We start from the raw sequence: 22497 nt of genomic DNA, 5'->3' as shown, positions 1-22497 counted from the left end.
TAGCCCGGACAAAAATTGTGCCCGGACGGACAGACGCACACATTCACACACGGACAGACGAAGCGGCGACTATATGCTCCCCCCAAAATAAATTTTGGGGGAGCATAAAAACCAACGAACATACACGATGACTCTAGTATACCCAACTTTGAACTTTGTGGGTTTTAGATAAATTATGGCCATCACTCAACAATGTTGGCTATTACATTGACAGTCAAACTAGCCTTTCACATAAACAAATCAATATACCACAACTTCATGCTCAGGTAAGATCATAGAAATGTTAATATACTTACACTTTATTCCATTAGAACCAGCATGCATCTTCTGCAGCCCCTCAGTCACCTGCACAATACAATAGACAGGCCGACATTAGAGAACTGCAGATATTTATAACTTCTTCTGATCTCATTACTGTACAGCAAAGTACCGTAGATCCACGAATATAATACGCATTTCTTTACCTGCCGAATTTTTCTTCAAGTAGGGGTGCGTATTATATACGAGTTTAGAGCAGAACAAAATTTTTCCTGTGAAAATTTTCAACTTAATTGTAGTTATTCGCTGCGTGGCAGCCATTTTGAATTACACCGTTACATCAAAGGGGGGCAACTGTGCTTATGGAAATTGTCATGGCTACACAGTATATTACTATACATGCTAACCAACTATCGGTATTATAGATATATAACAAGGGACAAAATTGTCACAAAACCAGGTTTTCATTGTGAAAAAAAATTGATAAAGGGAGACAACTCAAACTGAACTTTTGAAATGAACAAACAAAATTAACCCCCTTTGTAAGTTTGTTTCAAAATAAATCTATTTGTAGTCGTGGCGACCTTGACATTGGAGATATTGATGTGATTCTTTCGTGAGACACACCATCCCATGATGGTGAACAAATATGCCAAATGATTTTAAAATCTCACAATGAATGACATAGTTATGGCCAGGACAAGCTTATTTATGGCCATTTTTGACCTTTGAACTCAAAGTGTGACCTTGACCTTGGAGATATCGACGTAATTATTTCGCGCGACACACCGTCCAATGGTGGTGAACAAATGTGCCAAATGATTTTAAAATCTGACAATGAACGACATAGTTATGGCCCGGACAAGCTTGTTCCGCCAGCCCGCCAGCCAGCCCGCCCGCATTCGCCAATCTAATAACCAGTTTTTCCTTCGGAAAACCTGGTTAATAATAATACTAATTATTTTATTATTATAATTATAATCGTTCTGAATATTGTCAAATGGAATTAAATGTTATAATAAACAGCGTTTCTGTTTTTTCTTTTGCAATTATGAAAAATATGTTTGCGGGTAATATAAACAATAGACATAGATATTTATTATTCAATTGTCATGATAATGGCCTGATAACACATTGCGATCAATATACCAAGGTATTACTGTGAAACGCCAAATTGATTTGCTATTTCCACAACATAAAAAAATATCGACACATGTTTTCGGTTATGACAGCGTCATGGTTGATTTCATACACGATTTTTGTGTGCGTATTATATTCGGATTTTCAATTTTTACCGATAAACTTGGACCAAAATCGGGGGTGCGTATTTTACACGATGGCTTATAATATTCGTGGATTTACGGTAACCACTATTAAACTGAAAATACCAAGTAACCATTATCAATTTGATGGACAAGAACATAAGTTTCTGCAAAATACCACAAAAGACATTTGGATAAAGGCTGCAACAAACTGTGACTGGCAAATAAACACAGTCATTAAAACAGATGATATTTTTTAATTTAATTAATAACAAGGGCTGTTTGTAAAACATGCATGCCCCCCATATGGGCTGTTTGTTGTAGTGGCAGCCATTGTGTGAATACGATTTTTGTCACTGTGACCTTGACCTTTGACCTAGTGACCTGAAAATCAATAGGGGTCATCTGCGAGTCACGATCAATGTACCTATGAAGTGTCATGATCCTAGGCAAAAGCGTTCTTGAGTTATCATCCGAAAACCATTTTACTATTTCGGGTCACCGTGACCTTGACCTTGTGACCTCAAAATCAATAGGGGTCATCTGCAAGTCATGATCAATCTACCTATTAAGTTTCATGATCCTAGGCGTATGCGTTCTTGAGTTATCATCCGAAAACCATTTTACTATTTCGGGTCACCGTGACCTTGACCTTTGACCTAGTGACCTCAAAATTAATAGGGGTCATCTGCAAGTCATGATCAATCTACCCATGAAGTTTCATGATCCTAGGCGTATGCGTTCTTGAGTTATCATCCGAAAACCATTTTACTATTTCAGGTCACCGTGACCTTGACCTTTGACCTAGTGACCTCAAAATCAATAGGGGTCATCTGTGATTCATGATCAATCTACCCTTGAAGTTTCATGATCCTAGGCGTATGCATTCTTGAGTTATCATCCGGAAACCATTTTACTATTTTGGGTCACCGTGACCTTGACCTTTGACCTAGTGACCTCAAAATCAATAGGGGTCATCTGCGAGTCATGATCAATCTACCCATGAAGTTTCATGATCCTAGGCGTATGCGTTCTTGAGTTATCATCCGAAAACCATTTTACTATTTCGGGTCACCGTGACCTTGACCTTTGACCTAGTGACCTCAAAATTAATAGGGGTCATCTGCAAGTCATGATCAATCTACCCATGAAGTTTCATGATCCTAGGCGTATGCGTTCTTGAGTTATCATCCGAAAACCATTTTACTATTTCAGGTCACCGTGACCTTGACCTTTGACCTAGTGACCTCAAAATCAATAGGGGTCATCTGCGATTCATGATCAATCTACCCTTGAAGTTTCATGATCCTAGGCGTATGCATTCTTGAGTTATCATCCGGAAACCATTTTACTATTTCGGGTCACCGTGACCTTGACCTTTGACCTAGTGACCTCAAAATCAATAGGGGTCATCTGCAAGTCATGATCAATCTACCCATGAAGTTTCATGATCCTAGGCGTATGCGTTCTTGAGTTATCATCCGGAAACCATTTTACTATTTCGGGTCACCGTGACCTTGACCTTTGACCTAGTGACCTCAAAATCAATAGGGGTCATCTGCAAGTCATGATCAATGTACCTATGAAGTTTCATGATCCTAGGCCCAAGCGTTCTTGAGTTATCGTCTGACAACCACCTGGTGGACGGACTGACAGACAGACCGACAGACCGACATGAGCAAAGCAATATAAATAGTAAGCACATTCAGATCATGAGTTCCTGTGATCTGACACAGAAACATAAACATGTCAAATTGTTAATCAAAGGGCAATAACTGCCTTAATTATTATTAAAGGGAAACTAACAACTTAGGCATGTCCACCCACAAGGGATCCTGCATGATTTCACAACTATTTGTCATTAATTCTAATATCTGTAATTTTTCTTAAACAACATGTTTCATTCACAACAAGTATTGACATGACAGGATTAAAGTGCTAGATGGAATTTACCCTTACAGGCTTGGCGAAAGTGGAAAAAATCTGCTGGTCATCCGGACAGGCATTTCCGAAATTGTGCCCGTCCGGAGAAAATTTAGCCCGACAGAAAAAAACAACAACACAACTATGTACATAAACATAAACCCTTTATTTAAGCTCAACAAGCTACTGCCAGTGCTTTATCCTAATAAGATAGCAGTTTTTCGGTGTTAATCAAAATATGTAACAGGGCATCTAATTGGTCAAACTATATTTAACTGACCAATGATATCCATTTAGGCATTATAACAACGTAAACTTAAGTTAGAAGAAGTATCGAACATTAAGTTGCGGTTAACAGACACTAACTTGTACAATGTAAAATTTGGGAATGCCTCCATTTTCTGGAGGCGCAGACAGTGGTGAAAAACACCCCTGACATCAGAGTAGATGAGTTATAGACATTGATTAAAACAGTTTTTATTTTTTCCCCAAATCAGGGCTTTCCATAGGCCATTTAACAATCCCTCGCCGGGGCGCTTGAATTTCGAAATCAGAGTCCCCGGGGTGCTTGAAATTTTCCGATCAGTGTATTTTTCAGTAAAAGAAAGCGGAGATTGTCAAAAAAATCAAGGTTTCTCTATCAGTGTATCAATATTCCCTGTTTTAAAAGAGCACTCGGTACCTACTTTCACAAGTAATCGCCATAAACACCACATGGGGTAATGGAAAATCCACTGATAAGAGAATAGCATGACGCGCGTCAGGGGTTTTTCAGCACTGTCTGCGCCTCCGGACAACGGAGGCACTCCCAAAGCAAACGGACCCGATCCCAAACCGAAATTATTAAAAAAAAAAACAATTTCCAAAAAAAAAGTGTTTTTTTTTTTTTTTTTTTTTTTTTTTAAAGAATAAAGTGTCTTATAACTTGTGTGACAAACCAGTGTCTGTTTTGGTCAAAAAAATTTGCTATAAGGTTTTGACTGTTCAGTTCTTATCACAGAGTGTAACTGTAACTGAAAAACAAAACTGCAGTACTTGAATTAACGTTGAACATGCCCAATATTGCATCTGTTTACATAAAGAAGACAAAATAACAAATAAAAACAAATTTATTTGTTAAACCACTAAATTATTTAAGCATGATTAATTCACAATTTTTTCCCAAATGAGCCGTTTCATCGAAGCAAAAATTCCCAAAATGACCAATTTTGTCGATAAAAATTCCCAATTTGGTCAGACTCCTTTTCCCAAAATAGGCAGAAAAACCCCTGCGCGTATCGATTTTTCTAGCAACATTACACAGTCATTTAAATCACACCGTATTACGCGTCACGTCGATGGCAGAATGTTCCGTCGATGACAGATAGCTTTACTCGACCGCGTGAACAGGTAGGTTACGAATTCGTTCGATATAATTATATAAAGCAAGTAAGGCCCAAATTGTTGCTACGAACATATTGTCCATTGACTGAGGACGCCACCAGGTAATTTTGGACTCGTAGTTCAAGTTTTTTAAGAAATGTGAACGAGTTAAAAGTGACAGTTTCCGAAAAATCATTGAACATGACTGCTTTTCTGTCAAAATATCTGAAGTTTGAAATAAATGACATGATTTCGTGTTATATACTTACACATTTATCCCTTAAGGATACGTAAGCCAAATATCCGCCCTTTGAGTTGTTTAATGAACATGTTACAGGCGTCCAAACTGACCCCGTCGAAAAAAAATTGGTGCCGTAGTTGGCAGATATGTATTTTAAATGATGCCGCTGATGGCAGAAACGCTGTAGAAAATGCTAACGTAGATGACAGATTGTCAAAATAACTATTTTATTTATTTCTCTCTTCTTTTTGTACTTTTATACACAATTGAGAAGCGAAACTGTCCTTTGTAATATATTATTAAGAAAAGAAGGTTATGTATGCAGTAAGTGTATGAATATTATGTTCAATAAAATTGATTATGATACCTATATAATATATATAATGATGCTATAATATAATATAATGAGGGTGTTTTTTTTAATAGAAAACCGTCACAATGAAGAGGTTCAGGTGTTATTACTGTGACTCTGAGTTTGATGTCCACAAAGATACTGTACACAACCTCATAGAACACCACGAATCTTTAACCATTAAGTACAGGGAGCTGGAACTGAATGAGAAAATGTGTCGTCAAGGCTACTGAACAAACTCAAAGGATTATGATATTTATCCGGCAGAATGTTCCGTCTTAATATATTCTAACATATGTAACAATGACAATGAATAAGAACATGTATATTTAATGATAGTTGGAATCATATTTAGTGATATTAAAATATAAACTATGTATCGCTATCATGTAACTGTCCATACCTGTTATATAGAAAAGCTTATTTAAATTTTCAGAGACCACTTCTTTGACACTACAGAAAGAAATCGCAAGAAGCAGAAACGAAAGAAAGGACAGATATCGGCTCCAGATCAACTTGCGCATGGACAAAGGGGCGTGAGACAATTTTATGCATGCGATGAATCCAAGATTTGAGCCCATATCCGCAAAGGTTTTAAAGATATTCAACAACACATCACAATTCATCTGATAAAACTTTATTTAGAACTGTAACAGTAAAAACATGTAAACAAAAACATAAAATCTGCAATCTCCCTGCTACAACTGTGTTACATCATTCTCAAAACAAACGTCGAATATGGACAGTTTAACATTATTGTTACATATCATACACTATCGGGTTCGTCATTTTTCCTATATAACGTATACTGCGACTTTAAAATTCTGAGATATAAAATTACGTATATGTTGTTAGAGACATCGTTGTTTGTGTTAGAATGGCATGTCTGTGAAAACGTATAATGTGAGAGAGGTTTAGATTGTACATCTAAATTGTTACTTCAACGAATTATTTTACTATACGTTGCATTGAGCGTCTCGTCTTTAGTCATCTGGAAACCCACCGATATAGATAAATTGAGAATTTTTTAATTTTTATCAGCGTGTTTTCGAGTCCAAAACTTTAAGTTTTACCTCTATCGCTGGCTTTTCAGACGACTTAACAAGAAACGCCCGATGCAAAAAATAACATAATCATACGTATAAGTTACAAGTAAAACATACAAAACAAAACCTCTAGATGACTTACCATCTCCATCAAAATACGTTTGACTTGTATTTATATTTTTAAACGTACTTGTTCAATAAAAGCAATATAAGATAATTATCATCTTAGAAATACAATTGTTATCATTAAATTTTAAATCAGATTTAATATGTGTTTTGTTTTGTTTTCACTTAAAAATTGTAATGGTTATAATGCACGGACCTACAGGACTTACTGGTATACTAATATGACTTGTCGGAGTTTAAAACAGTGTGACTAGCTTCAAAAGAACATTAACAATAAAAAACAATTAAACATTTGATAATAAACAAAAAGATTTCTTAAAACTCAAAAAATCTTATAAAGATTGTTCTGAAAATCTTAAAAGAGGTAAACATTATTATGTCGACGAACATGGCCATTTGGATTAATTGCGTATATACGAAATCATGATTCAACACAGACACTTGTTATGATAAATAAGGCACTAGTAAACATTTAAAGTTCATACCGCATCATTATAATAAATATCAAATACAGTGTATGCCACTGTGATGTATGGTCACATATATTTTTAACATATGGTCATAATCCTTTGTTCAGTAGCCGTGACGACCCGTTTTCTCATTCAGTTCCAGCTCCATGTACTTAATGGTTAAGATTCGTGGTGTTCTATGAGGTGGTGTACAGTGTCTTTGTTGACATCAAACTCAAGAGTCACCGTAATAACACCTGAACCTCTTCATGGTGACGGTTTTCTACAAAAAACACCCTCATTATATTATATTATAGCCTCGTGATATATATTATATAGGTATCACAATCAAGTTTATTGAACAGAATATTCATACACCTACAGCATGCATAACCTTCTTTTATTGAGAATATATTACAAAGGACAGTTTCGCTTCTCAATTGTGTATAAAAGTACAAAAAGAAGAGAAAAATTAACGAAATAGTTATTTTGACAATCTGTCATCTAAGTTAGCATTTTCTACAGCGTTTCTGCCATCAGCGGCATCATTTAAAATACATATCTGCCAACTACGGCACCAATTTTTTTTCGACGGGGTCAGTTTGGACGCCTGTAACATGTTCATTAAACAACTCAAAGGGCGGATATTTGGCTCACGTATCCCTAAGAGATAAATGCGTATGTGTATAACACGAAATCATGTCATTTATTTAAAATTTGAGATATTTTCAACAAAAATCAGTCATTTTTCATGATTTTTCGGAAACTGTCACTTTTAACTCGTTCACATTTCTTTAAAAACTTGAACTACGAGTCCAAAATTACCTGGTGGCGTCCTCAGTCAATGGACAATATGTTCGTAGCAACGATTTTGGCCTTACTTGCTTTATATAATTATATCGAACGAATTTGTAACCTACCTGTTTACGCGGTCGAGTAAAGCTATCTGTCATCGACGGAACATTCTGCCATCGACATGACGCGTAATACGGTGTGTAAATGCTGACAAGGATGTATCGGGTAACTTTCCAGTCGTCAAACTGTGAAGTTCATCGTCCAATCGGTTACGCGAATGCTTATGAGGGTGGGGTTAACTATTGACCATTATTTTTTATTGACGTCGGGCACGAAGAAAGAGTTTATCGCAGCTTGATAAGCAAGAAATTGTACCATTTACGTAATATAAAACCGGTAACTAGTATAGTACAGTACATTAAAGACGGTTTCAGGCATCATAATCACACCTTTTTACTGTAAACAAGTGTTACCTTTGACTCATAATTAATACGAGAAATTAATTGCAAGTGGTAAACAATTAATTACTTATAGCGAGTAAGTTGTGCAAATAACTCCTGGTTACAAATATGCGTTTACAATTTAATTCCATTAAATGTATATTTCATCATGTCCATTTATAGAACTGATTCACCTCGTTTTTCTAACATTTATTCGACACGTAATGCCCTTTAACAAATTTTCGTTGAATTAATTACGCACACTTGTAAATGTTTCGTCCGATAATCGATACTAAGAAGACTGATGATTGCAACCGGCCGTAATCCTTGTGGACAACGTGAATTTCATGCATAATTCCGTCTAAACATTTATTCGATTCGTAAAATGTTTAAACAAATTATTGTTGAATTCATAACGCAACTGTTAATATTTGTTGAAATCTCAAATGGGAATAAACATTTTTTTAATCCGAAACTCATTCCCGTAAGTCGTTGTTAACGCGTTTTTAATCCGAAACACACCTCCGAATGTAAATGTTACCGCAACGTTAAAATATTCTTGCTTCAAATTAGCAGTGCGAATTTATTGTGTGTCAAATCTTTTTTTCAATTAAAAAGAGCGCATGTACAACGCAGGGTTGGCACCAATCGACCGCCCCCGGTTTTAACCGGCGATTTTTACCGGTTAAAACCGCCCCGGTCAATACTCCCGAAGTGGTCATTACTGGTCAATACTGGTCGATTGAACTTTACCCCCAAAGTTAATTTATATTCCATGCCTAATTAAACAATATTGATAATGTAAATTAAACAGACATGTTGCCAACAATGTCTTAAGCTATTAATACCCACTATTTTATACCTGTTCATGCAATTTGTAGGCCAATCTCTCAAAATTTTGCAAATAAGTCAAAGTTGGTCAATTGGATTTTTCTGGTTGATTGAACTTTTTTTCAATTCTAATGAATTATGATGCTCAGATAATTCTGTGCTTGATTCAACAAGAACCTGTAAATTACTGTGTATGCGTTGTTCCTCATACCCCACTGTCTCCACAGTCTTCTAACAGTCTTCTCACCTATACATGTTGGGGCACCCAAAACTGATAATAGGGCCTTAAATGGCACCTTTTTGACACAATCCTTACTTGTCATGTATTCTTCCATTGATTTCATTAAATACTTTTTAAACAAAATAGTGTAAAAAACTTTTTTTATTGATATAAGAATATAAAAACATAATAAGAAATAATTATTAAAAGAAAAAAATAATTGAAAAGAAGAGTAGACCCACAATTGGAAAACATTATTTGTTGGCAAAATCAAGAACTTTGTTTATTTATTTGAATACCAATTGAACTTTTTAATATGAAAGGGAAAAAACCCTCTTAATACAGAAAGGAAACAAGTTAGAAGTAACTATTAAATTAATAGCAAGTACAATGTAATCTTCTTTTGTGTGAGTGATATGAAATAGCCTAGCCTAAGGGCAAATTTGCTTAATTGTCAATATCAGAGACATAACACTGCATGCATTTTATTACCAACTAAGAGACCAGATTTATAACCCTAGAATACACAAGAGTTCTGTTTGTCCATCTGCTTATCAAATAGATATATCAATAGATAAGTGAAATGCTATGGTACCTACAATAGTAATAATACTTAAGTAACAGATGTGATAAACTGAGATAAAGATAGTGCCTTAGTCCTTATGTATTTGAGGCTGTTTCCATAAATAATAAAGAAGTAATTTTTTACAGCTTTAAAGATTTTTTTTTACAATAAATAACTCAGAAAAAAGTTTATCAATTACAGAATAACTATTGATTTAATATAAAATGGCTCCTTTGTAATGTTAAAATGCTACAACTTTCAATCGACCAGTATTGACCAGTAAAGACCAGTAATGACCAGTATTGACCGGTTTTAACCGGGTATTGACCGCCGGCCCGGTCAATACTAAATTGACCGGTCAATATGCCAACCCTGGTACAACGTCGCGTCATTTGCATGAAAACGTGCATGTATTGAGCGTTTTAACAAGCACACAACACGACAGGGGATTGACGCATGTTCAGAGGCAATATTTCATCAAATCTATAAATAGTCATTTAAAACTTATTTGATACTATAGAAAAATGGCAAGGTTTGTGATAAAGAAATAATCGAGAGCTTTTATCGTAAATATTTACCAGAAAGTGATTTATAAAAACGGAATAAACGGGATTATCGGGTAATAAATAGAAACTTGAAAAGTAGTAAGTACACAGTAATAGAGTCGGGTTGAAACGGATGTATTGGGGAATCGTTCTAGTCGGGATTTTACTATCTGTGCAGGAAAGTTTTAAAACAATTAAACTATATAAAAAATTATACATATTTTTAAATGACTGGGGAATTTTTTCGAAGAGTCATAGAGCATCAAATGACGTCTTTTGACGCTGTTTTTCTTTGAGTTACAGTACAGCCAAAGCGGCACAAACATAATCCGCGGCTACGCCACGGCCAGATTATTAGTCCGCGGCGGCCTCATCGTGTGTTCACGCAGCGTATCGCCGTGGCACTCGGCATCGATCTGCGCAACGACGCCGAGTCTGTATTAACCACGCGCACTTTCGCGGAGTAAATCCGCCGCATATGTACGCGGCGGATCGAGTGAAAAGATATCCACCTACATGTACATACATGTATGTGTAGCGTAGAATTAATTACGCGCAACTGTTTATGTTTCGTTCGATTATCATTATTAAATTTGTAATCCGAAACACACTTCAGAATTTTAATGCTAACGCGTCCTTTGGCAAATTCTAGCGTCAAATAAACAGTGCTAAAATATCCTTTGTTTCATAAAAAGCGCGCGAAAATTATGCAGACATGTAGAACGTCGTTTGGAAAGTTTGGGTGTATTTTGTGTTGTATAAATACATGAACATCACGTCAGGCGTAAATCGTGTGTTCAGTGGAGAAAAAAAACGCCCCGATTAGACGTTATTTCATCATCTCTATAAATAGTAACAAATGCCAAAATGTATTTGATACTTAAGGAAATATCGAGAATGTTTGTGTATCGTAAATATTAACCAGCATTTGCTTTAAAACTGGAATATACGGGATTATCGGGTAATTAGTAGGGATATTAACAGTATAATATGAACAAAATAAAACGTGTTTATATACGCATATTCAAACAATAGTTATAATAAGCTGATAATTAACAAAACTACAAATACGTCGTCACCGTCTTGATTATTGATGTGGCTTCAAACTGCTAATTTTCTCAGCTAAAATATAATAGCGGAATCAACATGCAATTAATTTATAAATCCACCATATGCTGGAGCGTTGACCACTTGTATGTGCGAAAACATAATTACGTGACCTTGTTTATGTGTGAAATACATAAGCTACGGGCGGGAAACAAACTTAATAATTGGCCAGACATTAACCATGCTTACATGTATATGCTAATACAATCTGCGCACAATAAATTTATTATGATTTTAATTATTATTATAATTGTTCTTTCAAAATTTGTTAACTACATGTAACTAATAATTTAAAAAAAATAATATTTCATGATCGCATCGACTCGGCATCATGTCGCGGACCGCGGCATGCCTCGGCGGACAGATGCGAAGTTTCGCGGCGAAATGCGACTTGCCGCCGCATACTGACGCGGCTTCAACGACTGACGCGGCATCGACTCGTTTCGCCTTGCCGCCGCGGATCGCGAAATACGTTTGTTCCGCTTTGGCTGTACTGTATAAAGCACCACTGAACGTGAATTGACACGTTAAATTAAAAAAAAAAATCAACGTCGGGAAGGGACACCCCTCCCGAACCACCCCTATCAGCCCCGGGGCGCCTGACAAAAGTCCTGTGGAAAGCACTGTAAATATGTCTCTTTCGCACTCTATTTTCCCCTTTCACCCAGCGTCTTCCCCTTTTTCTAAAAAAAAAATCCTGCACTTTGGTGTTGCAGTCTGGCTTCCTCTTCTACACTACGCGACCCGTGATTTTTGCCGCGATTCTCGCATCACCGCAATCGGTGCAACGTGACAAATTGCGGTGATTCTGAGCGACAAGAAAATTTGGGTGATGTCTCGGCGACCGCCGCGCGATGTATCTCGCTGTTACGCAATCAGCGCGAATCACCGCAAATCACCGCAAACCGCCGTGGTTCACCTTTTTAAGAGATTTACATTAAGGGTTACACTACATTACATGTACATGTAACATATATGTATACATTGCAATAATAAAGCTTTTGTTGTTGTTGTATGCAATGGGCGTATTAGCAAAAATACTCCTGTTCCGACATGAACGTGATGAAGTAATGTCGGAAGCTTTAACGGCTCCAAATTAATATAACAGCGCAGAAGAATGATCATGCAATAATTATTTAACATAACATGTAAACATTATTTAACTAATTGCATTAGCAGAATGTTTATGAAAACTTACAATCGATTATATTCCAGGCCCGAATACACTACCACTGTTCAAATTCCATATTGTTGCAATATACATGTAGCGTAGCACTGTGTAAATTGAAAGTTGCATAGTGTTTAGTCATTGGTCGGTTATAAATGCCTTGTTTCTCTACATGGTATTTGATTTCGTCGAAACTAATAATTTGGTAATTTAAGAGAAATATGATATAAGTTTTTACATTTAAACTTTGATCTTACCGTGTGTGTTTATTGACGTTATTAATTATGTTAATACTTATTTTTGCATTTCATTAAGAATTATAACGTGTAGCCCTTTTGTTAACAGTGTTTAGCAAAATATTCGCGCCTTAAGACACGGAAAATTGTTTACGTAACACTTTCATTTAAAGGTTAAATGTAATCGGTAGATTACATCTAATTAGTTGGACTAAAATATGCTTTACTTATTTATTTTCTGTTTCAGGCTCCAATGCGGATAACTCGTGTTACTCGCGTTACTTTCCGAGCGTTGTACATACATTCACAATGCTTGATAAGCCGGAAATCGGAAATACATTACTGTTCTATTTTTAAGTACATGTTATTATGACATCGTGGTATATAATTTGTTGTTATTACATCATTGCCTATATATTAAAGCCGTTAAACATTGTGTTTGTTTTGCTGGAAAAAAAACACGAGTATATCAACGTAGCACTTAGCATTCGCAGAGTTCAATAAATATAATGATGTATAATGTACATGCATTTCTTTGGGTTTTCACGTCCAAAACTTAAAACCCTCAACATTTGATTATTTAGTGTGTACTGTCCAGCGGGTGATAGTGTTTGTTCAAGTGTCTAATTGGCACTCTTTGTACGTGTTCAAACTGTGAAAAGATGTGACAATCACAGAAACAACAGGATGGCGCTGCCAATTAAGTGCGATAATGGATCAAAGGGCATTGACAAAAAATAACAGTTTGGATATATTTTTCGGCGTTTACTCAGATGGTCTCTCACAACAAAAAAACTATACAAGTCAAGGTATTATGTTTTACTTCTATCAGTAACGATACGGATACGGCATGTTTGATTTGAATTGACTTTAAAAGAAATATCAAATTGTTGGCGATATAACTGTTTTAAAAATACCAAAGAAACATTTAACCGAAATCAACAGAATTCAATGTTCTCTGCGCTACGCAGTTTGTATAAAAAAAATCAATACTTGAACACTCGTATACCTTGACCTTGTACATTGCCGCATAATTTTTGCGCTCTTTTGTCGGGAAATATACATGATGACTATATTGAAAGCATTTGTAAACATCGTGTTAACATTAAAACATTGGAAGTGTGTTTCGGATTATAAATTTTTATTCTCATTTGGGAATTTAACGGAACATTTATACTTATGGTATATTTGTTTTGAATTGTATATTAATTTGTTACAACGCTTTACGAGTGAAAAAAATGTTTTGATAATATTATGCATTAATAGCACAATTTCCAGGAGGAAAACGTTTTTTACATGAAGGCGTATGACGCAATAAAACGTTTTTTTGTAAGATCGTGTTGTATCAATCTAAATTTAAATACGCTCGTCCAATGAAAGCTGTGTCCCACATTTTGCGCTGTACTCTTTACACTTCTGAAAAATGGCGTAGTTATATGGTTGTTTTTATGAAATTCTCAAACATATTTACAGACATAAATGTTCAAGATTATTTTTTTGATGTTGGATTATCGGATAATTGTGAACATTAGAAGCGTTATGTACATGTATAAAGTTATCGATACGATTCGGTTTCTATGCATGAATTGGCGAGTCATCGTTGTCACTGCGATCACGGCGAATTGCAGCGAATCACCACAACATTGAGGGGATTTAGCGCGAAGATTATCTTGCTCTCGCGCGACGTCGGAGTGAAATCGCGGTGATTTTCCACCCAAAAAGCAAAATGCCCGCCTTGACTTCGCAAATTAGGCAAAAATCACGGGTCGCGTAGTGTACCTCTCACAACAAATTTAAGAAGTTTTTAGTCCAAAATAAACAAACAAACAAACTAAAAGTTTCCTGATATAGCATTACCCGTAACAAATTTTGTTTCAATATAAATTGACATAAAAATTAGATCATTAATCACATTATGTCCCATATCAAACTTAGGAAAAAATTACAACTCCCCCAAACAAGAGCATCTCATAACGGATGCCAACGCTCGGCTGCGAGTGCAGTTTTGAATAAATGAAAGTTTGTCAAAAATTATTTTTTTTAAAGGTCACAGCAGGGCCCTCACACTACTTTGGGGGAAGGGGTCCGCAGCCCTCAGGAGGGGGAATTTTGGTGACTTTACCTTTTTGGGGGATTTTTTTACTTGCTCTCTCAGAGCTACAGATAAGCTTTTTGGGGTAATTGGGTAATACCCTTTAAAATAAGAATGAATTGGGTAAAGGAACACGTGATTGTGTATCCAAAAATATGATACCCGCTCATATAAAAAAAAATTGGGTATTTGTACCGAAACAAACAAGTGAATTGGGTAATTGCAATAAAACATGAATTTAGCTTCTCAAAACCGTACGTACATAAAGTCACTGTTATGTATTCAATTGCAGTGTAGGTTGTTCCATCTTTCTGCTACCAGATTCAACAATGGAATTTCTCAACCCACTCATCCACTCATCGAATGCGTTTCTACTTGTTTTTGTTCCAATATGGGCCAGTACTTTCGTTTTGGAAACACAACACACCCCACCATATGGGGCTGGAACGGTGTTTGGATATTATAATATAGTGTATTTTGACCGAAAATGCCCTTAACCAAAATTAAATATAATAATAATAACACGGGTTTCCACTAAATATTTGTATTTTTTGACAGCCATCAGAGTCCGGTTGCGTTGCCAAAAAAATAATACATATAAACCACTTTGGCATTTAGACGTAGCCAAGACATAGCTCTATCAATAAACAATAACAACTTACAGCACAAGGCACTGAAAATCTTGTTTTGGAGAGCTTAAACATATCTGATTGATGGCTGTCAGAAAACATTGTTTTTAGTTAAAACCCTTGTTACTATTATTATATTATAAAAAATTTTTTTTTGGCATTTTCGATCTAAACACACTTTATTTTACTACCACAACACGGTTCCAGCCCTCTGTGCACCCCATCAACAAGTTCATTTAAAATACTACTGCAGATGTCCAAGGAACAAAACATGGAGTTATTAAAGTCATTAACTATGCCCTTTGCAATTGTTTTAGATTTAGATTTATTTACCACGACAAAGGAATCTATATGTTTTTTGTAATTTTTGCGGAACTTTTCGTCTGCCTCGAGACGCCATTTTGTTTGACTCACATGTGTTATCATCTAAACGATTGGTAAATACGTTACCAGATAAAACCAGCGCTTGTCGATTAAGACTCGAGTCAAAACGGCCAAAACAAAACGGGATTTTTCATTACGCATAGAAGGCGGCTAGAATTGGGTATTGGCGATTTGTTTTGCGTACCGGTACGCACAGATTTTGAAAAATTGCGTATCCCCCTTTTTTTGATTGCGTATTTACGCAAATACGCAGCTTATATGTAGCTCTGTACTCTCTCATTATTTCATTTGTACATGTTTGCATTATATTCATTGCATTTTTCATAATTTAGTATGTTTGAAAAGATTAAATTGAAATAGAATTGAGATATAATAATCACGAGACACATCTTTCTATTAAAAAAAAAAAAAAAAAAAATTAAATTAAAAAAAATAAATTTTTTTTAGGGGGAGTTTTTCCCCCAAAAGGGGAAAAAAGTATACTTTTCAGGTGGGGGACTGCCGCCGAAGTTCGGCGGCAGATTTGATAGATTGAGGGCCCTGCACAGTGACCTTCACCTGTGACCTAGTGACCCAAAAATGGGTGTGGCGTGTAGAACTCAACAAGGTTCATCTACATATGAAGTTTCAAAGTTGTAGGTGGCAAGTTTATTTTAGAGTTTTATGTTAAAGTTTTATATTAGAGGTACTGTAACAGTGACCTTGACCTTAGACCTACAGTACAGGCATGGTGTACTTAAACCAAAACGCCTGTCCGCGGTGTTCACTTTTCCCGATGGGTGACATTTCGCGGGGGGCGGACACGCTACTGAACGCGGTGTTCAGCGAACACCCGAAATCGCCGCAGTTTCACGCTATCGATAACGGGAACACCCGTGATCACTGTGATGACTTTCTTCCAACGTGTCTAGAACCCGTGTTTCTTACCCCTAAATGTTAACTAAGTACGTGCACTATTAATTAAAATGTTGGTCAGTACAAAAGGACCATAGAAAACCGCCCACTGCGTCTTTGATTTATTTTCCAAACAAGCACCGACAATCCAATATCCTATGTATTACGAAACACAAACTTTAGCTAAGCAAGTGTCGTCTATCAAAACAATAATTGTACATGTCATTTTCATGTAACATATCGAAGTAATTCTCGTATATGATATCGGAAACGGTACTTGCTTTAAACATTTACAATTACGATATTTATTTTCATAAGACTTGCTGAAAACAAATGAGAGCCAAACAAACGTACACAGACAACACAAAATATAAATAATAATGACAAATTAAATAAACAAAACGTTGGTTTATTTTCGAAAAATCGCTTTCACTTTCTCCCGATTTCCAGAAAATGACTTATACATGTTGAATGAAATCTAAATATAGATGACGCTGTTTATTGGTCGTTGTAAAAGAATATTCATGAACTGTACACGGCACTTAATGTGCAATGTCAATTCCAAGTTATTTGCGAGATACATGTACCCCGATACTTAAATTGAAGTTCACAACGAAGCTTTTCCAATGTTGCCTGCTATTTTCGCGCGCTGTTTGTAGATAAAAACTGGACACGAAAATATCATGGGCATATACATGTATTTATTTGCGGCTACAATTTGTTTCAGAACATGAACTGTACACAATGGCTTGGAATACCCTTGTCCTGATTGGACGCTTATTTCATCAAATCTTTAAATAGAATCATATGCCAAAATTCATTTGATACTTTCGAAAATTGCTAACGTTTGTGTAATTGACATTTTTGTCAATATTATCGTCTATATTACACACCCATAATTTGCTTTTAAAAATGGAAATCTGGCAAATATGGGATTATCGAGTAATGGATAAAGATGGAAGAAGTTGCATGTATGCGATTGAGACAGTAGACAGGTATGCATCGGGGAATCAAGGGACTCGGGATAATACGATTACTACAATCAGTTATGAGTTCTCCATGGCTTCAAACTGTTAATTGCATAATCAAACATGCTAGGTGCGAACACGATTTTCTTTTATACGAGGCGTTTAAAAAGTCAGAAAACACTGTCATGAGCATGGGTGTGAAAAACATTATTCATTATCACTTTTACATGAAAGGAATCAATACAATACTTTTATGTTCAATTATTATTTTTTTAGCAGACACTATGAACACTGCGGCAGATATTATGCGTCCGCGGTGATTCGCGGTGTTCGCCTTATTGAAAACGGCCCCCGCGAACATTTGATCTGGACACCCATCCCGGGGTTCATTTGGTAAGCGAACACAGTGAAATGAACACCACGGCGAGTGGCGTTTGTTTAAGTACATGTACACGGTGCCTTTACTGTAGTGACCCCAAAATGGGTGTGGCATGTACAACTCATCAAGGTGCATCTACACATGAAGTTTCAATGTTGCAGGTGGACGCACTTTGATTTTAGAGCCTATGTTAAAGTTTTATATTAGAGGTCACAGTGTCCTTGACCTTTGACCTAGTGACCCAAAAATGGGTGTTGCGTGTAGAAATCATCACAAGGTGCATCTACATATGAAGTTTCAAAGTTGTAGGTGGAAGCACTTTGATTTCAGAGCCAATGTTAAGGTTTATGTTAGTCTTATATTAGAGGTAACAGTGACCTTGACCTTTGACCTAGTGACCCAAACATGGGTGTGGCGTGTAGAACTCATCAAGGTGCATCTACAAATGAAGTTTCAAAGTTGTAGGTGGAAGCACTTTGATTTCAGAGCAAATGTTAAGGTTTATGTTACAGTTTTATATTAGAGGTAACAGTGACCTTACCCTTTGACCTAGTGACCCAAAAATGGGTGTGGGTTGTAGAACTCATCAAGGTGCATCTACAGGTACATAAGAAGTTTCAAAGTTGTAGGTGGAAGCACTTTGATTTTAGAGCCCATGTTAAAGTTTTATATTAGAGGTCACAGTGACCTTGACCTTTGACTAAGTGACCCAAAAATGGGTGTAATGTGTAGAACTAATCAAGGTGCATCTACATATGAAGTTTCAAAGTTGTAGTTGGAAGAACTTTGATTTGAGAGCAAATGTTCAAAAGGTTAACAAAATGTAAAGGTTTGGGACAGGACAAGACAAGCTGGCTATGACAATACCTCGGGTTTTCTCCGAAAACAGCCGAGCTAAAAATCAACAAAACAAAATGTCCTGACAATAGATGCGTGTCAACCTTTTAAGGAAAGTGCACGAGACGCAGTTTCAAACTGGACAAATATAATGTTGCGAAACTTTAATACCAAGTTTCATGAAGATTAGATGGTATCTAAGTTTCACAAGGCAAATGTTGATGATGCTTGGCAAACACTTAAGCAAACCATAAGCATGTTGTGATCAGGTGAGCAAAAAACACATTGAACTACAAATTGAAGATTTTACCTCTGATAGACCAAGCTGTTGTAGAACTTGCTTATTTACTTCTGCATAAGAGCTATCTTGTGAAGATTCTTGGCTAGAGCTGCCCAAGTCCTGTGTTTTATATGGTTTTAAAGCCTCCCTGATCGAACGTAATGCATTGTCAGTGTAGTTTTTTTTATTCTGTGAAGAGCCATTTGAGCTCTGAACATTAGGTTTAGGTAAGCTGGGTGTCCCACCAGAACCTGACCCTGACGAAACGCTCTCACGCCGTGACTGACTGCCCACATCAGGAGAATCAGCTTTCTTTGTCTGAGATGAGCCTTGATCTGTACACTTGTGCAGCGTATCTCGAATCGATGTTATGATCTCCCGATCCTGTGGCTGTAAAACCAGAGGCCGCCTTGGCCCCTGATTACGGGGCATGTGCGTCAGCTTGATTTATTTCCGAAAACACACTTAAAGAAAATGTTCCATTTACTTTTAAACACAAATGTTAATAAACATAACATGTCTTAATGATATACAGTAAAGTTTACCCATTTCTTGTTGTATTTCACATGTTTACTAAGTGTATCAGTCATTTCATTTATGGTGGATCTGATAACCAGCGCATCCTTTGTGATAATATTCTTTAATTTCCAGCATCCATTCAATGCTGGTTTTAGCTTGACAGTTCTGAAAAAAATACATATTTAATTAAAAACAACAAAAGGCTCAAAAAATGTTCTGCAAAATATAAACAATATTTACACCAACATGAAATAAAACATCTATTTATAACATTCCTATATCAAGGCAGTGTTTGGAATCTAAATTTTTAAGAGCAAGCCATGTGGGTTTATAAATGTTCACAATGAAGAAGCAAATACAGCTGTCAAAGGCATGGATGCACCTACAATACATGTCTGAACACAAAAAAAGTGTGTTGCCAACACTAAATACCATTATACACTCAATGCATTAATTTTTTTGCATGTTAAACAATCAATAATGGTGAACTATGCCTAAACTTTGACCTGCTTGACATAGACCTACGAGTTGGGACACAGGTTGTGAAATTTAAATATTATTGACTGTATCCAATCTTTTTCATCTTTTTTTTTACTTTTTACTTCAATGTTAAATTTGACCAAGAGATGTGTTTGTCAAAAACACAATGCCCCCTTCTGCGCCGCTTTGAAATAAAAAAAAATAATATTATATCCCTTTAAAAAATATTACCTCCCTTTCGAAAATAATCAGTGCCTGCCAAATGATATAAAATAGAAATTAGCTCCCTTTAAAGTTTGTAACTTCCCTTGGATTTTGTTTTTTGACCTTTGACCTTAAAGGATGACCTTGACCTTTCACCACTCAAAATGCTCCATGAGATACACATGCATGCCAAATATTAAATTGCTATCTTCAATATTGCAAAAGTTATGACCAAGGTTAAAGTTTTGGGACAGACAGACACACACAATGACAGACAGACAGACAGGCCAAAAACAATATACCAGTCCACCGATCATTCGATCCGGGGGCATAAAAATCTGTATTTGCAAGTGTTCCTATTTGGTTTCAAATATGTCATCTGCCTATTTGTGTGATGTTACATCCACATTTTACATCAACAATTTCGTAATGTTTCAACCATTGCAATGTTTTAAACTTATCTTTATAATGTTAATTCACTGAGACTTTCACTTTGGATTGGATAGTTGGAAACGTATTACTAGAAATGTGTTCTTATGATACAGATGTCCCTGCTCATATTTCACTGGACACAGAAAAAAGTGGTGAGTGAACAGTTGCAGCAATCTTTTTTGCCCCATTTGGGAAAAGTACCGGTACCAGTCCTATTGGGAAAATTGTGCGCGAAAACCCCTGAAATTGGGAAAATTCGCATCGTGAAGTTTTCATATTGGGAAATTGGTGTATTTGATTTCAGGTTGTTTTTTTACTAAGAAAGTGACGCCGATAGTCGGCGTCTTCCCCTACCAGAATTTTTTCTCCTCAAAATACAACTTCCCCTCCAAGAATATCATTTTCACCAAAACATGTCTTTTTTTAGCATTCATTTAAGCTTTAAATCGAATATTGTTAATTTTGATTGCTTAATTATCCATCGCAATACTTGCTCATTTGCGGTGGTCGGGAAAACACGTTAAAATAGAAATAAGTGTCTACGGAGTTGAATTAGAATGTGTAGTTTGAGGTTCCTGTTAATTTTTGCAAAGTCATGCGGAACATTTCGCACGTTATCACTGTAAATGTTGGCAGAAGAATCCTCAAACTAAACGTGCTTATATCTGAGTCATTAAGCGCATGCTATATAACGTAATGGATAACGGAAGTCACTCTAAATGTCAAAAGTGTTTGTTAACCTTTTTTTGATGTTTTTGACAGAAAACTTCTTTATTGTAATTGGGATAAATGTTACAGTACAGCCAAAGCGGCACAAACATAATCCGCGGCTACGCCACGGCCAGATTATTAGTCCGCGGCGGCCGAATCGTGTGTTCACGCGGCGTATCAATGTGGCACTCGGCATAGATCCGCGCAACGACGCCGAGTCTGTATTAACCTCGCGTACTTTCGCGGAGTAAATCCGCCGCATACGTACGCGGCGGATCGAGTGAAAAGATATCCACCTACATGTACATACATGTATGTGTAGCGTAGAATTAATTACGCGCAACTGTTTATGTTTCGTTCGATTATCATTATTATATTTGTAATCCGAAACACACTTCAGAATTTTAATGCTAACGCGTCCTTTGGCAAATTCTAGCGTCAAATAAACAGTGCTAAAATATCCTTTGTTTCATAAAAAGCGCGCGAAAATTATGCAGACATGTAGAACGTCGTTTGGAAAGTTTGGGTGTATTTTGTGTTGTATAAATACATGAACATCACGTCAGGCGTAAATCGCATGTTCAGTGGGAAAAAAAAAACGCCCTGGTTAGACGTTATTTCATCATCTCTATAAATAGTAACAAATGCCAAAATGTATTTGATACTAAAGGAAATATCGAGAATGTTTGTGTATCGTTAATATTTACCAGCATTTGCTTCAAAACTGGAATATACGGGATTATCGGGTAATTAGTAGCGATA

General features: G+C 36.2%; 1 protein-coding gene and 1 long non-coding RNA gene across 4 annotated transcripts in view; both read right to left on the bottom strand.

Annotated features, from left to right (window-relative positions):
• LOC127876272 (serine/threonine-protein kinase LATS2-like) overlaps positions 1–22497 on the bottom strand; it is a 66391-nt gene that overhangs the window by 41537 nt on the left and 2357 nt on the right. For both annotated transcript variants that reach the window (XM_052421367.1, XM_052421366.1), the window contains exons 2-3: positions 19420–20073; positions 297–345 (exon numbers count right to left, since the gene is read on the bottom strand). In XM_052421367.1, the coding sequence (XP_052277327.1) occupies positions 297–345; positions 19420–19821 (451 nt within the window). In that variant the 5' untranslated portion in view covers positions 19822–20073. The remainder of the gene's footprint in view (positions 1–296; positions 346–19419; positions 20074–22497) is intronic.
• LOC127876307 (uncharacterized) lies at positions 1789–3181 on the bottom strand. 2 transcript variants are annotated; one of them, XR_008047774.1, is made up of 3 exons: positions 2768–3181; positions 2478–2622; positions 1789–2187 (listed from the first exon to the last, which is right to left on the bottom strand). It is a non-coding gene; the product is annotated as an uncharacterized LOC127876307 (long non-coding RNA). The 2 variants fall into 2 exon arrangements; XR_008047775.1 differs by having other exon boundaries at positions 2913–3181.

Source organism: Dreissena polymorpha, chromosome 4 (assembly GCF_020536995.1).
Source record: "Dreissena polymorpha isolate Duluth1 chromosome 4, UMN_Dpol_1.0, whole genome shotgun sequence".
In the NCBI taxonomy this organism is placed as follows: Eukaryota; Metazoa; Mollusca; class Bivalvia; order Myida; family Dreissenidae; genus Dreissena; species Dreissena polymorpha.
This window is presented reverse-complemented; position numbering and strand designations above follow the sequence as displayed.